The sequence below is a fragment of the Castor canadensis genome, chromosome 2, assembly GCF_047511655.1.
Source record: "Castor canadensis chromosome 2, mCasCan1.hap1v2, whole genome shotgun sequence".
Lineage (NCBI taxonomy): Eukaryota > Metazoa > Chordata > Mammalia > Rodentia > Castoridae > Castor > Castor canadensis.
Genome location: NC_133387.1, coordinates 32,952,072 through 32,969,743, shown reverse-complemented (window position 1 = coordinate 32,969,743; position 17,672 = coordinate 32,952,072). Strand labels below are relative to the sequence as shown.

The following is a 17,672-nucleotide window of genomic DNA, read 5'->3' as shown; positions in this document are numbered from 1 at the left end:
GTTGATCAGTGTGGTCATACTGCTTGTTTTCAATAAAATTCATCTTGTCTGTTGCCAGAGATCCTCTTCCTTTAAAAAAGAATCACTCTTTTAGCTTTGGAGTTGCTTGCTTTATGGAACACCACTACCACCAATATTTTTGAACAAATACTTACATTTTACCTACTAGTAATAGGAGTAGTAGATGTTCCAGATAACATTTCTGTAGAGAACTGATAATTCAATAAACATGGAGTGTTAAAAAAAAAAAAAAACAACTAAAGACACTCTGTGAGCAGTTGCCATCTCATGTAGGACACACATGAAGGCAAGCAGAGCTGGAAGGATTTCAGGCCCCTCCCCCAGGGACCTTTGTGTACCACAGCTATGGTTCTGCCCCCACAGTACAATCCTCTATGGGCACCTGAACACATTGTCTAAAATAACAGATATCCTCCAAAAAGATCAATTCCTACCATCTATCCATCTCCATTCTAGAAATCCAAAAACTACTTATATGAAAACTGTAACAAGCACAAATCTGATTTTTTATAATCTCAAAATGTCTGCATTTTTGCAAACATGAACAAAAATAAAGAAAAATCTTACAATATTTTGAAACCTTTTCTCTAAAGAAATTTAAAAAGCTAAAATAAACACCTGATGTTGTAAAAGTACACTAACTGAAAAGTGTCTTCTAAATTCTTTACAATACTTTTTTTTTTTTTAGATACAATCTCTCCGTAGCCAGGCTGGCTTCAAACTCTGGATCCTCCTGCCTCAGCCTCCCAAGTGCTGGGATTGCATCTGTTCACTGCTACCACTCCTGGCTTGTTTTTAAAATATCATCAATATTCTAAATTTTTGCCATAGTAGGATGAATTTCACATGTGACTGCTAGAAAAATCGGCTTAATAAAGCTAAATATAATAACCTAATGTAGTATGTCCAGTAAATAGTCTGTGACCAATAAACCCAGCATAATCCTCTAAAATAAAACATAGACATAAGACAAAACAGAAACCAAGGAATATTTCCTATTTTCCATCCTAGGAGACTTAAAAAAAAAAGCAAAAAAACAGACTAAGCTACCATTAAGCTAAGGTAGCTTACATTTATCTGAGCCTGGGTGATTTGACCAGTATCAAAATTATGCAAAAATAATCAGCTAATTCGGTCAAGCAAGCAGTCAATTTAGTAAAAACATCACTCAAGTTGACCAATTAAAGTAATATTATAAAACTGTTTTCTAGATTAAAATTTTGGTGTTTAGTCTCATTACCAACTCCCCAATGAAACTCTATACATTATGCATTTGAGAAAATTCTCATTATCATCATTATCAAGAATACTTTCTTTCTTCTAGGCTATTCCCTTAGCAAGGACTCTTTCTGTTTTCTCTACCTATTAACACTCTTTAAAAGGGAATATATCTTTTGTACAATTTTCATCCATCCTTGATAGCCTACTCAAACACTGACATATGGATGAATATAGGCTTTAACTGTGATACCTCTCATCTTCCCCCACTATTGACAATTGTGTCTTAATAGGTTTATTTCTTCACCCAGTCATTCAACAAATTATTATTGAGTAGATGGTGTTTGATAAAACAAAGCTGAATTGATTAAATGATGGGTCATAGAGTTGATATCCTGAGGAAAGGAACCTACTTTGTTTTAATGTATGAATCACACCACATGATCATCTGTATACTCACAAGGCTAACCTAAATTTATCAGGTAATAGTAGTAATTGTAAAGTAATAGTACTAATGATAATAACTCTGTCTGTCTAGAGTTTATAGTATGCTCCAGGTGCTTAATATATTTGAACTTAGCTTCTCACACTTGCTAGGCAAGTGTTCTATCCCTTGCACCACACCTCAGTCTTTTTGCTTTTAATTTGTTTTTCAGCTAGGGTCTCTCACTTTTGCTTGGGCCAAGGTTCTCAGATCTTCCTTGGAAGCTAAGGCCACTTTGGGGTAAGGGCAGCCTTGGGCTGTGATCCTCTTACCTCTGCCTCCTGAGTAGCTGGGATTTATAGGTATATACCATCTCACCTGGCAAAATTTGCATTTCTAACAAGTTCCCAGATGATTGCGCTACTGATAATCAGAAGACAACATTTTAGAACCATTGCTTAGTACATTCAGCAATGCCAAAGTCAAAAGATGTATTTTGTGTAATTCTGGAATAATGAAAAGGCAAGAAAGAACTCCTTGTTGGGGCCTGAGAATAGTCCCTTTTACCCACTATTAAAACAAAATCACTCAGTTCCTATCCTATCTATGGATAACCTAGTTCTTTATTTGTCTGTAGCTTAATAACTGCCTATTATCAGCACATGTAGGAACCTGTAGATCATACACTTCACATCCACTCTAGCTTTCAGCCTTATTGAATCACTTCTGCTCTTAGATCTTCACTCCATCCCCACAGTACCTGATCTACCCACCTGACAAACTCCTACCCAGATCCAAGACTTAGGACAAATATTATTCCTCCCATGAAGAGATTTCTGCATACTATTGACACCATTTGTTGCTCCTTCTTCTTTCTCCCACAATATTATGTATAAGTTGTCATTGGGTATTATACTGAATTATTGCTTTGCTCCACTGCGTAAAGTGCAATGCCTGGCATAAAAGAGCCTTAATATTTGTGCAATGAGTAAAAGTATGAGGTGAGTACATGCATATCAAAGTCTTGTTCACCTTGACCACATACTCCATCAAGAGAAAACAAAGAACATTCCCAGCATCAGTTAAAAACAACACTGGATGGATGAGGGTCTGGATTCGATCTTCAGCCCTAAGAACTGTATGCATTTTGTGTACTTGGGGGCATGATTTTGTCTCTGATACCTTCCTTGCAGTTTCACCTTTCCTTACATGGAGTCCTTCCATCATCCCACTGACCCAAATCCCAGTGCTCTTTCTGCCCAAAACTGCCTTCTCCAGTATTACCATTGACTACCTTCCTCTCTTCTTTATTATTCACTCTATTTTATTACTGTTTGATACTAACTTGTTTCATTTCTGTGGTAGCAAATGGAAAGATCCCAATAAATTCCTTACAATTTTAAATGCTGATAAGCTGATAAAGCTTATGGTGCTAAATCTGCATTAAGTATTTTACTAAACCTTAAATGAAAGAAATAAGTGTAACTGAGATTTCCAGAGCACATTGTCCAGGGAGCATGTAGGCCAATATTTGACAATTAAATAGTTATCTCTACTTACCAAGGAGAGAGAGTTTCTCTACCCCAGACTTCAGACTTTTTATGATACCTTTATTTTCAAAACTATTGAAAACATTTTGTGATTCAGTAGCAAGATGGTCCAATAACTTCCCTCAATCTACCTTATACCTCATTCAGAAATGGTTGCCCATTTATGAGAATCACTGCGCTGACAGTATTTGGCTTATAGATCTTTCTCTGGTTTGTTCCTAGCCTCTGTTCTAGAAAATACATTACAAAGTTGTATAATGTCATTTGGTGTAATTAAAACATAATCTACTTGCTAAAAACCGTTCTGTTCCACTGCATAGTAGTTTCTGAAGGCTCCACAATCAAAGAGTTCCATGTCACACTAGTTTAAGAAGAATGATGTACTGTGTCCTCTGTTATCCTCAGGTATTCTGTGAGGAAACAGATAGCAAAGAAACCTGTTTTACAACTCAGCTCTTTCCAACCTTGTCCAGACCACAGAACCAGTTGTTTCTTTATCTGGCTGGTTATAAAATCAACTTTGAGAAATTGCTGAAATTGGAGGATTAGGCAAACCTGAATTTATGAAAAATTGGGATGAACAGGAAATAGTTTTTATCCAAACATCATCATTCTTCATCTTTTTGGCAGGACTGGGTTTGGGCTTGGGACCTTGTACTCTGCTATACTCCTAGTCCTTTTACCTTCAGTTATTTTTCAGATAGAGTCTTACACTTTTGTCCAGGTCCAGCCTCCAGCCACAATCCTTCTACTCTATATGTCCTGAGTAGCAGGGTTTACAGATGTGTACCACACACCCAACTCATTTGTTGAGATGGGGATATCATTAACGTTTTTTAGGGACTGGCCTGGCTTCAAACTGTGATTCTCCCCATCTCTGTCTGCTGAGCAGCTAGGATTATAGATGTGAGCCACCATGCCTGACTCCACATCAATATTTTTAAAACAGATACATAATTTAAAACAAACTGCAAATACTTAATTTAAATCTGATACTATAAACCCTATTTTAAATTAAAATTTATCACAATACAGTATTTACTAAAACCTTACTCTAATTTCCTTTTTTTTTTTTTTTTTTTGCTGACACTTTGCTATGCCCAGAAGTTATTTGCTATAAGAGTGGGAGTGATGGATTTGGAAGAATTGTTCTCTTTTAACCTTTCTATTGTACCACCAAAGTTGCCAAGATTGCCATCCTGAATAGGTCATAAGTAAAATGATTTTCTAAAGACTCTTTGTAGAATAATTTCCCTCAGTTACCTGCTGTAACCAAACATGTAATTCCTGAGCATAAAGGCTGACATTCCACAAGTATTTGGTGTGCCATTCCACAAGATGAAACCAATTAGCTCATACAGAATTGTTGCAGAGTGAAAGAACAGTCATGATCAAAATTAAAATGAGAGAGTCTTTTTTTTACATGGTATTAGCAAAAGTGGCTATTCTGTCTCTAAAACAGTTTCTTTTTTCATAGGTTAAAACTACTTCTGTAGTAGTGTTGGCTATCACATGCATTTTCCTTTATATAATGAAAAACAAAAGTCATTCTCCTTTGCTAGACAATATTTTTGGTTAATATATAAGTCTTGATGAAAGAAAAATAATACTTTCCAGTAGTGCTGTTATAAGTTTAGAGAATGAAATGCATGAGACTAGTAGCTCTGATATAGACAATATGCTCTATAATAGTTTAAAAAAAGAAGGAAATATGAGGGAAGAGAAAGGAAGGAAGGAAGGAAAGAAAGAAGGAAGAGGGAAGGTAAGGGGGAGCCAAAGAAAAGGGAAGGGGAAGGCAGGCAAAGAAGCTGGGAGGGGAAAATGTAGAAAACAGCAGAAGAGAATGAGGAAGAAAAAGAAAGGAGGAGGAAAAAGAAGGGAGAGAAGAAAGAAGAAGAGAAGGAGGAGGAGGAAAGAAGAAGAAGGAGGAAGAGGAGGAGAATAAAAAGAAAAGGCAATGAATGTTCCAGGGAAAGAAGAAGAGGAAGAAATAGCAGGAGGAGGAGAAGGAGGAGGAGAGGAAGAAAAAGAAAATAAGGCAGTAAGTGCTCTAGGAGATCAAACATGCTTTAGTACTGAAATTTAAACAATAAGCACTTCTGGAAACCAATATACAAATTGCTTATGTCTATATTAGTAGGTCAATGCTAAATCATTTCTACATGTACTTGTCTACCATTGTTTGTTGAGTCCGGCCTGGAATCCAGGCCTTACAGTGAAAGTTTTCTACCTTCCAACTTAATTCTCTAATATTGATTCAGTATTTTTAGTGACCTAAGCATTAAACTGACAACAAAAAGTGAAATTTGTCTATTTTCACCATCTATAAATATAATCATTGTACAATATATTATTTTAAACAGGATCAGCACACAGGGAGAATAAATTTAGGAGTAAAGGGAGAAAGGGCAGTGTGAAAGCCAAGATGATATGTTAAAGCTATTTTTGAGTGCTTTAGACATATTGTTACTACTCTCAAATGATGTAAAGAATATCTTTGCACAACTTGAAAGAGAAATTCAGTAAATCCTATTAAACAACACACACACCCCTTTTGACTGAGGGTTAATTCTATTAGAAGTTTGTCTCCATGCTTTTCAAAGCAGGCAATATTGCTTCTATAGTTTAAAAAATGATTTAAAAATTAATTGAGCCAGGTATAATGGTTCATGCCCATAATTCCAGCTATTCTGGAATTTTTAAGATTATGGAGGCTGAGGTATGACAATCACACTTCAATGCCAGCATAGGCAAATTAGTGAGACCCTTCCTCAAAATGAAAAAAATAAAAAGGAGCAGAGATGTAGCTCAGTAATAGAATTACTTGGTCTAGTGTGTGCATGGCCTGGGTTCAGTCCTCACTATGGCAAAAAGAAAAAATTGGCTGTTGGCTAGCTAAGTAAATGATGCTTTGTTCATGAAGTAGCATATTGTACATACATAGAAATGAGGCAAATCTATACATAACTGCAGGGAAGAAGTTCTAAGATGTGCTAAATGAAATAAACTAAGTGCAGAGGATCATCAGACGTGTTTTACCAACTGGGTAAATGTGTGTGTGTGTGTGTGTGTGTGTGTGTGTGTGTGTGTGTGTATACACTTGAGTATGTGCACATGAATATGTACTAGCTTTTATATTTTTAGAAGGTTTCTGTCAGGATTCCCTGGAAATAGTATCACTTACTGACTCTGAAGCATGAGAAAAGGCCCACTTCAGTGTCAGACACATTTACCTGATCCCATGTACTTTTGTGGTATTAACATGTTTGTCATATACGTATATCTGTTTCTTATTTTTAAGATCTAAATAATTTTAAGACTTTTACTAAGAAGAGAATTCCACAGTTTGAGACTGAAGACGGCTTTTATGTGTGTTGTTTAGAAAGGGAAAAGCAGTCTTTATACCTTGCAAACTCCTTAGCCAAGTCACTCCAGTTGCTTTGTCACATACACTTGGTAGATACAAGTCATACAAAGTCACCATTATCATGCTCTCCAGGGAGGGAAAAGCAGTCTCCCTCCATTGCAGTCTAAAAACAGACATGCAACAGTGTCATAATATAGAATGGAAGACCAGAGATCTGGCTAACTGCCCATTGTACTTAGGAATACTGCTCTAGCAATCTCACTGTAACTGTGAATATTTGAAGTGACTACCTAAAATTCTTTAAATTGAAGAGCATTCTGTATGTTAAAGATGCTTTAATGGGGGTCAGGCATGATGATGTATGCCTATAATCACAGCTAGTTGAGAGGCAGAGATGAGGAAGATTGCAGTTTGAGACCAAGCTGGACAAAATGTTATCAGCCCCTACCTTTTTTGAGGGGGAGAGAGCAGTACAGGAGTTTGAACTCATCTTCCCACTTGCCAAGCAGGTACTCTATGGCTTCATCTATGCCTCCAGATCTTTTTGTTTTGGTTATTTTGGAAAGAGTGCCTCACTTTTCCCCCAGGCTAGCCTGGACCACAATCCTATTTTATATTCTCACAGTTGCTGGGATGACAGGCATGCACCCCCATGCACAGCTTTTTCCCATTGAGATGGGAGTCCCATTTTTTTTTTTTTTTTGCCCTGGCTGGCCTAGAACCTCATCTCAGGCTCCCAAAAGTATCTAGGATTACAGGCATGAGCCACTGGTACCTGGCTGCAAGAAGCCATCTTATCAAACAAGCTGGACCTGGTGGTTCATGCCTGTAGCCTAGCTACCCATGACACAGAGATAGGAGGATCATGGTCCAAGGCCAGCTCTGGGCAAAAACAACTGAAAAATAACTAAATCAAAGAGGTCTGGGGACTGGTTCAAGTGGTAGAGCATTTGCTTCGCAAGTGTGAGCCCCTCAGTTCAACCCCAGTACCACCCCTCCAAGAATGCTTTATAATTAAAAATGATCTTATAAATCTGCCTAGACTCACTATTTTCTTCATTTCAATAGATTCAAGAGTGAAAGAGAAATCACAGAAGTATAGAGTCATGTGGACCTGTGCGGCAAACAAAAAGTGAATAAATTCAGAGATTTTTTTTTTAAGTGTATCCGTATTGTTCAACAGGGTTCTACTTTGGCCAAACAGAATAGTTGCCAAAATCAAGTTTAAGCTGGAGTATGCATATATAGCTGAAAAGTTGTTCTGGGAAGGAAAGAAGTAGCTGAAAAGTTGTTCTGGGAAGGAAAGAAGAAGGGAGAGAGGGAAGGAGGGAGGAAGAGAGGGTGAAGAAAAGAGAGGAGAAGGGAAGGGAAGGAAAGATAAAGGAGAAAAGAAGAGAAGAAATGAAAGAAGGAAAGGAAAAGAGAAAGAGAGAGAAAGGTAATTTGCCCCTGGAACTTAGTAACTAAGTTTAAAAGGACATTAGTTGAAATGAAAGGGAGTTGGCAACTGCTTTTCTGAGCTCCTGATTTCACTTCATTAAGTTACTCAAATTAGAATAAGTGAAAAATAGAATCGAACAATAGTGTTATTTTTCTCTCAACAGAATTGAAACAACTTAATAACTTTATCTTACTGTATGGACTAATTATAATTCTTAAATACAGGACCCAGCTCCAAGATAGTTAAAAGCTCCTACTGATAAATGTTTCGTAAAATAAAACACTGAGAAAAGAACAGTAATTTTCAATAGTTATAAGTGAAAAGCTGCCTCATTTTTATAAAATACATGTGCTTATGCTACAATTATGCCAAGGTGCAATCCATCCGTGTTTTAAGAACATTATTCCCAAGTCTTAATGGGCATTTCTTTTCCTTCTCCTGCAGAAAGCCAGGCTGGCCAGGATCCGGGCTGCCAAAAGTGGCAGTGCCAATGCTTACATGCAGAGCAAACGGAACGGGTTACTCAGCAACCAGCTGCAGGTATGGCCAAGCACCTGGCTTTTTTCATGATCAGTTTATTGGTGTAATATTGATTTAATTCTGCTTAGCCATATAATTTTATTGTGGGTTATTATGAAAATGGCTACTGAAACAACAAAAGTGTCATTTTTATAACTTTCCTCCTGTGCATTCTAGTTGGCTGTAGTGGGTTAGAGTCTATGCTATGAAATATGGCCAGTGAGTCATAACTCCTGTTCATGATCGGGGATCCCTGTGTTGTCCTCTATTAATACTGGAGAAGTAAAAAATGTTCAGTCATTGAAATGACTCGTTCTTTTCTGTTTCAAGACACTTATGCTCCTTAAAGGCCACTTTGGTGAGGTCTGGGGGCCTGACGTATCTCGTTTTTCTTTTTACTGCGGAGAGAGCGCCATTCAGAGTTAGGAATGCACACTGTCGAAATACGAATTGAGAACTTTTACCCCAAAACTAGTTTTCATATTTAGGATTCGATGTTCTTTCCTTAAAAATAGCTTCCATGTAGGTGAACATGGTGGATGCTGGCTTCAAGATTATCTAAGCGCGATGTTAAATGCAAAGACAATGGCTCCCGGGTTTACAAAGGTGGTTGGGCCTGAATGAGTAAGAGAGACTTTTTTAAATTTTCAATTCAAGAAAGCAGAGTCTAAAAGATCGGATCTCTAATTTGATGAATATACGACATGCTTGTCATTCCAACTTAAAAGCAACTTTACCGTTATCCTTTTTTAGTTAAAAATAATAATAATAAAAGGCTGCCAGTTAATCTCAGAAAATACTCCAGATCTCTCTGCGCAAATGTGTAGCTGAGGTTCTCATTGTTTGCAAGTGAAGTAGAAAGCATTTCTGCCTTCTCTCTGTTCGCAGTCCTCGGAGGATGAGCAGGCCTTTGTGAGCAAGTCTGGCTCCAGCTTTGAAACCCAGCACCACCACCTGCTTCACTGCTTGGAGAAAACCACGGTAGGGAGACTGCCACTACCTCTTTGTGCTCTACCAGAGGCTCCATTTGCTTTTGTGCACAAGTAAGGTTGCTGCATTACTGGAAAAGAGGCTGAAAACACGCAATATTTGATACCACTTTGAGACATTATAGTGACATTTCAACTTGGAATGAATTATATAGACTTCTTTAAGATGCTTTCATCCTCAGTGGTTATCTTAACTGTAGTCTAAGGTATCAGTTAAATGCAGATGAAAAGCTGTCTTCATGTAACTAATTCAATCAAATGTCATTTCTAGTCTGCTTTTAAAATCCTGATTTAGCAGAGCTTTGGTGGCTCATGCCTGTAATCCTAGCTACTCTGGAGGCAGATATCAGGAGGATCACAGTCCAAAGCCAGCCAGAGCAAATAGTTCTCCGATACCCTATCTTGGAAAAACCTTCACAAAAATAGGGCTGGTGGAGTGGCTCAAGGTGAAGGCCCTGAGTTTAAGTCCCAGTACCACAACAACAACAACAACAAAATCCTGATTTAAAAGGGAGAATAGTGAGGTTTCAAGCATTTCTGTCATCTGGATAAAGAGAATATCAATAACAATAATGACAGAGAGAGGGGGAGGAGAGAGAGAGAGAATGAATAATACAAAGTAAACATTTCTTTCATCCACAAGTGTAATAAATGGAGATGAAGAGTAAAAACTATTTGTTACGTCCCTGGGTGCTGAGGAGCAAGTCTACATCTCTTTAATTGCAAACTGTCAGTAGGAACTCCTCCAGAGCAAAGCCACCCAATTCCTTAACTGGCTGTCAACAGTTGGCACAGCCTGTGACCCAGAACAGAACAAAATTTTCACCATATTTGAATCAGGTCAGCTGACAACCTCACCAGAAACACATGTGTGTTGTCAATTTCAATATACTTCTATCACCTTACTTGCCTGATACGCACTTGATAGTAAGCCAGATCCAAGATACACTATGGATTCATATTGCCTCTGTCTCCAGCTAGCCTCCATTTATGGGAAAGTGGGCTAGAGTGGAGAGGGGCAAAGAGATCGGAACCATGAGGGAACAGGCACAGACTAGGCTTTCTGGGAGAACTTGAGACCTTCAGAGTGAGTAGGAGTTAGGCAAAGAAGTGAAGGAGTGAAAAGGTGATATGAGTACCCAAGGAAGGCAAGGACTTGGACTAAAGATAACAAAAAAAATTTTAGGGTGGCCAGAAAGAAAATGTACAATATGGCATAAAGAGGAGGCAGACAGTCAATGACCAGATTATGCTGCACTTTGGAAGCTCTTGAACAATCTCGATCTTTATCTTGATATAAATGGAAAATTATTTAAGACTTTTTAACAGGGTCATTGAATGATTATACTTGTATTTTAAATAAAGATATAGACAGGCCCATAATCTAATAAGATAACACTTTGAAAGTTAAATGATGGGTTAGTAATAGAATGATTTGTCCCTTTCTTTATATTTCTTTATATTTTCCTTTTTTACTATTTTATTATTAAGGAATTTTTGAGCCAAAAATTATTTTAAAACCAAAAAATGTATTTTAATTTGTGTTACCTAAAAATATATGGCAATCAATAACAAAATTATTTCTTTAATTCCATTCATTAGTGAGATAAATTAGAATCTTATGCATTATAATTTGTATTATGTGTGCGAAATGTGCATTATAGGAGGAGAAAACAGATTATGACTCCTTTGTGCACTATTTTTCTCTAAAATTTAATCTTTCACATGAGATTCTGTCTTATCTGGTCATATTCTGTGGACAGTAGAATGTTAAATTTCATGTATTTCAAAATTCTTCTATCAGTAAAGAAATGGCAAAATGAGTAGCTTAGTACAATGTATTTCCTATTAGCAGTGAATTGCTTCAATTGTTTTTACTAATATTTTAGGATGAGAGATGGCTAGGTAAAATTTAGTGGGTGCAAAGCCTTCCATTATAAATCTATTTCCATGCACACAAAAATAAAATAGTAATTGAAGTCATTCTCATTGTTTTCCCTTACAATTCTGAAGTAAAATTCTTACATAGGCATTTTAGGAAGCAATTCTTTATTAAACATTTGTAAAGTAAAATTTATACTGTGCTTCTATAAAATATGAGAAATGATGCCCTTTAGTGTTTGCCTCTAGGCTGGAAATTAGGAAGATAAAGGTGGAAGAACTGTCAGTACAAATAGAGATCACGACACATCTAGTGATGTGTCACAAGAGAAGAAGGGAGATCACGACACATCTAGTGATGTGTCACAAGAGAAGAAGGGAGGCCACCAAAGTTGGATGCTAATCCCTTCTAAGTCAAGTGTAGTGACACATTTTGCAGCTAAATATATTTTACTTACTTAATTAATGTAATATTTTTCTATATATTGAGAATTTTAGATAACCAAATAAGGAAATAGAAAGTGTCTGAGGTATCTCATTTTCTAATTCAGAAAGTTTCAATCTCAGATGAAGGAATTTGTATATAACACACAACCTAACTTGGGACATTCTATTAAAATAGTCTGTTTTCATAACTTCAATCTGTTTAAAAAATAAAGTCAATGTGAATTTGTCCGTACTTTTTTGTAAGGGTGTTTTTTCTTTGCTTTATAATTTCCTGATTTCATGTGTAAATTAATGTGATATTTCAAAAAATTACTCTGTAAATGAACACTGAGTCAGTCTTCATTATTTTAATCTCTAGAGTTAACTAAAGAGTTTTTATTTCCACACAAATGCCAAAAAGTGATTGGGATGATTTAATCTTTATGAAAATAGTTTTATTTACCTACTGGATCACGTTTAAATGCATATGGATATATTTAGTTTTAATGATATATCTATTTATTCCCCTTTTTAAATTAAAAAATATTTTTCTGCTTTCATCACATATTCTTCCAACTACAAAACAGAATCATGAATTTGTGGATGAACAAGTTTTCGAAGAAAGCTGCATGGAAGTTGCAACTGTCAATCGTCCTTCAAGTCACAGTCCCTCGCTCTCTTCACAAGGAGTCACCAGCACTTGCTGTTCACGACGACACAAAAAAAGTTTCCGCATCCCAAATGCCAATGTTTCAGGAAGTCATCGAGGCAGTGTGCAAGAACTCAGTACAATTCAGATCAGATGTGTGGAGAGAGCACCGCTTTCTAACAGGTACCAAAAATTGATCTGTGTCACTTGTGCTGGGTCACAGACCATGTCCCCTGCAATCATGTTGCAACCTGTGTGCCTCCTAAATCCTAGTCCCTATGGTAGAGAAAGAGACAGAAAAGATACTGCAACAAGTATGAAAATGGATATATTGGCATATCCACTGTGGCTGAAAGGTAGCAATTATATCAGCACTAAGAGCAGAAAGGAAAAAAGATGATTAGGCACACACAAATGTTTTTTTATCTCTTCACAACTTCTTATTTGAGCAAGGGCCTCGATACTCAGGAGCCCTTATGTAAAGTTCAATAGACTGAAATGACAGTCAACAGTACTAAAAGAGACAAATGAAATTGACATTATGTGATTGAAAATTATTCATCAGTGCCTAAAAATCAACACATTCAATGTAAGAATGAAAATTAAAACTATGCCTGCACAAATCCTTTTTATCATTTTATAATTTTGATCAATCTATAGTTTTATCAATCTGTAATGTTGATCATAAAAGTATTTGGCTATATAAAACACAAAAAACTATCCAATTCAAAAAATATATATGAGATATTAAAAGTGTTTACCTCATTATAACTTATGGAAAACTTATGTAAAACTTTTACAATGATAATTTCCTTTTGTCTTTAATTATTTACTTTTTCTTAACACAAACATACATTTATAAACTAGGCAAGTCATTAAAAAGATCAATTTCTGCTAAATTTTTTTTTATTTCATTCTTCAATTTGAATAGCATATATTCTCAAATTGACATTTATAAATTCAGTCCTACTTCTTTGTTGGAATTCAACAATCCTTATTGAAAACCTGGATGAGATTCTGAATTCAGGCTTCGTTGATTTATAAAAACTAAACATAACGGGGACCAGAATGTTAAAACCTAGAGATACTTAAAGATATTTTACCTCTGCATTGTTTTACAACCATTACAAAATGAAGTAGAAAATGAAAGAAAGTAGAAATTGGAAGAAAATCTTAAGACAAAAATATTTTATTTGTTTCACAAAAATAGTTTTAATCTGCTATTGATACCTTTCTTGCTCTTTTCCTCTACTCTTCCACAAACAGAGTCTAAAATTTATGTTAAGAATGTCACTTGGGGGCCAGGCATGGTGGTGTGCCTCTGTAATTCCTGCTACTTGAGAGGCAGAGGTAGGAAGACCTTGGTTCAAGGTTAGTCTAGGCAAAAACAGAAGACTATCTGAAAAACAAAAGTAGTAGGGGTGTGACACAAGTGATAGAGTAACTTGTAAGCAGGAGGCTCTGAGTTCAGTCTTCAGTACTTCATGAATGCCACTTGGGACAACCTAGAGGTTTTTATATAGCAGTGCCTAACTTTTTAGGGCTGTTCACATGTGGCCATCACTAAGTTGGGAGCTTTGAGGCCATTCTCTATTTTCTAAAAAGCCATAATTATGAAGATTCTGTGATCAAAATAATTGAGAAACCCACATGATATGACTCTTTCATAATGGTATCTCAGTCCTCTCAACATTCCTGCCTTAAAGAAAACTGGTCAACTCAGACGGTCCAAATATTACTAGATCTTCATTCTCTGTTGCATTTGTATAGACTACACTTTATTTGAGAAATTATTGAGCCAAATTGAGCTAGATTTTGGAAATATACTTAAATGAACTGACTGATGTTCAAGGTAACATACATTTAAGTTTTGGAGTTTCATTTTTTAAAATAATATTTAAAGTGTTACTTATGAGCATTAAAATATACATTCTTTGGTTACATGAGAAAATTTTAGGTTAACAATTTTCTTTCTTTAATCTATTTTTTTTCTCATTAGCCGATCCAGCTTAAATGCCAAAATGGAAGAGTGTGTCAAACTAAACTGTGAACAACCATATGTGACTACAGCAATAATAAGCATCCCAACACCTCCAGTAACCACACCAGAAGGCGATGACAGGCCAGAATCTCCTGAGTACGCAGGAGGAAATATTGTCAGAGTGTCTGCTTTGTAAGACAATTGGAATAGTTTTAAGAGCATTTGAGCCCTGGCTATGGAAAGAATCTCAATGTAGAAGAAAGAAAAAACAATAAACCTTCTGCAGATTGAGAAAGCAAAGCAAGAAGGTTGGTAATGAAAAAAAAATTAAAACTTCCAGACTTGAGGATGTGAATAAAACCACCAAATGGCATTTCTAGACAGTTTGACCTGTAAACAGAGGGATATTCTGTGGCCCTTTGACTTTGTGAATGAGCACAATGAAATGCCGTCTACTGATGCTTATGATCAGAACTCTTTTTTAATAAAAAAATAAAATAAATCTTTGAACATAATGTTCCAGTTGAATGCAAAACAAAAAATATGGAAAACATTTTGATAAAAATTTTTCCTGTTAAAACCATGAACATTGGCTGTGATGAAGATTATTACATATGAAAAAAACTCAAATGACCCATTTGTATTGACTGGAGGAAACCATCCTAATGCATGCTAGAATTCTTTGGAGCAGTGATCTCAGTTTCCTTATGTTGTCTTCAGACTAGGCATGATAAATTATAAATGTAGAAGGGGGAAATTTCTGTGCACTTACAAGCTGATTGTTCCTGTTCCATGGTGGGGTGTGCAAATAAACTCCTTTTAGAACTGCAGTATTTCTCATGGGGATACTCATAAATAACTCTAAAGTGTTCAGATAGTTCAGTATTAGTTATCATTTCACCTTGCACTTAGTCACTGTTACAACTGCAATAATTCATTGTACACTTGTCATATCAGGATTCAAAATTTTTTTTGTTGGACTTTCCAGACCTTCATAGATACAATAAGACCCACATTATAGGCAAACTTCTAGTGTGGCCAGGTTTTAGGTGACATTTTAATCCAGAACTATTGTGTCATTGACGTTCTTCAGTATTATTCTTTTGTCTACTGTATTTCTGTGTTCCTGTATTTTTATGGCACCTTTCTATTGGGTTTATCATCATCAAGGGGACTAGCGTTTACTGTAGTTCAAATAACTTTCCCACTTTTGTATTCCCCAACAAGTTATCTTGTAAGTAGCTTGTCATCAATCCCCTTGTCAAAAACTAGAGAAAAGGAGTTGACACCTATGAAATATCTTTGCTGGTTATGGAAAAGCCCAGACACTGGAAATATCAGTGTGTGTTTCAGGAAAAGAGTTGACTGGGACTAAAATCACAGGATCATTGATCTCAGAATCTTGCTTGATGTATTATTTATTTTGTTTTAGATCTTGAATACATTTTGAGAATAACTAATGTGAATTGAGATGCAGAGATAAACTGGAGTGCTTCATGTAGCAATATTTGATGAAAGCATGCTTTCAACGCCATTCAGGAAGGCAGCACCAATTCATCTCAGACAATTTCTTGTGTGTTGCAAGGTGCAATGTTCTCCACTAAATCTGGAGAATAGGAGTTTGATGATGCAAACTTGACCTCTGTGTACACTTAAGTGAAAAGTCTTTATATCTTTTCACCCTTAAACTATATCAGCAGACATTTCTGCACGTGACAGTGTAAAAAAAGTTCTATGTCAAATAAAAAGTTTTGTTCATTCAAAGCCATCACTGTAAGGAAGGAAGCTTAGTTTCTGTAGAAAGAAAGAGTTAGTAATTATCTCTCTAATACAGAGATTTTAAAATGCTTATCCTAACTTATCATAAGAAGGAATTAATCCAACCATTTTCAAGTAAATCCAGAAATTCTTGCTTCCCATTTCTAGAATAGCCTCCAGAACAGTGCTATGCACACAGTAGACCTTACTAAACATTTGCTGAGTAAAAGTAAAATAAACTCAGCTGTGTCTTGGGAAGAACTGGCTTTATTCCTAGTGTATCTTCTAAAAAGTTACTAATATTCCAGGACGTGAATATTAACAATTATATTAACATCTGCCTCTTGTCACTTTATGCTTCTCGTAGAGCAAATATATAGTGAAACCTCTTTGATGGCATTTACTGAAAATCTTTTCTAAAAGTAGGCTAAGGAAACTACAACCAGGAATAATTAACACCTTTTGATTCCCAATAAGAGGTTCTATTTTCATGTTCTTAATATTGCATAAAAGAAAGTGCATTTAGGTTATTTTGTTTGACAGTTCTGCCACCTGCTTTGACTTATCATTTATCCAAAATTATTAATTTCTTTAGACTTTTGGAGAAGAAAAAAAACTTTTTGATGTTTTAGGTGATTTAAAAATACACTGTGTTGGTGGTGAATGACTATTGATGACTGTGTTAAGTGCATCTGTATTGTAAGTGAAATGTAATTATTTCTGTGTATCATATGGAGTAACTAAGGTCATTGTTATTTGACAATTTTGTTTGAAATTCATGTATCTTATTTCAAAGGATAGCATAATATCTGCATTATGCTGGAAAAAATAGACCTTTGGAGAATACTTAAATAAAACATGTGCATGCTTGAACAGGACAATGTGTTTGCTGCCTTTTTTTCTTACACTTCATTCCTTCCCAAACACTATGTGTCAATCTCATAATACATATCTGAGAGAACCCTGTAACCCATACAGACACAAAGAACGCAACTCTTAAGCCCAATCTAAACTGATGGAGATAGTAACTTTCTGTCAGCAGTGGGAAGTTAGAAAGAGACTTCAACAGAAAGTTAGTATCATTTAAATAAGGACATTAGTAATATTATATAAGTATAACTTATACACAGCTTAACTACCATTACGTGCTTCAAGCAAAGAAAAACCCTGAAGTAATAGCTTCAGTCAACTCAATTAAATTCTTAATTCAAGGACCTTTTCTATGTAGGAAAGTAGGGTGATTTATTTGTCTGGTGATATCTGTGTGGAGAGATAAACAGATGAAAGAATGAAAGGAAACAGAGAAAAAAAGAAAGATTCATACATACATAGATAGGACTTTATTCATTTTTTAAAATATGCCCATACTAATAGTTTCTCTTCAGTATCCTAGAGTGGACAAAAAGGAAGAAAATGTTAAGCATGTGCTTAAAGAAAGAAAAATGACA

The 17,672-nt window shown here is 35.8% G+C and overlaps 1 protein-coding gene across 1 annotated transcript in view; it reads left to right on the top strand.

Annotated features, from left to right (window-relative positions):
• Kcnd2 (potassium voltage-gated channel subfamily D member 2) overlaps positions 1-17,097 on the top strand; it is a 454,936-nt gene extending 437,839 nt beyond the window's left edge. The window contains exons 3-6 of the mRNA XM_020162415.2: positions 8,466-8,561; positions 9,429-9,521; positions 12,424-12,668; positions 14,485-17,097. Of these exons, the coding sequence (XP_020018004.1) occupies positions 8,466-8,561; positions 9,429-9,521; positions 12,424-12,668; positions 14,485-14,662 (612 nt within the window). The 3' untranslated portion in view covers positions 14,663-17,097. The remainder of the gene's footprint in view (positions 1-8,465; positions 8,562-9,428; positions 9,522-12,423; positions 12,669-14,484) is intronic.
• Positions 17,098-17,672: the final 575 nt, after the last annotated feature.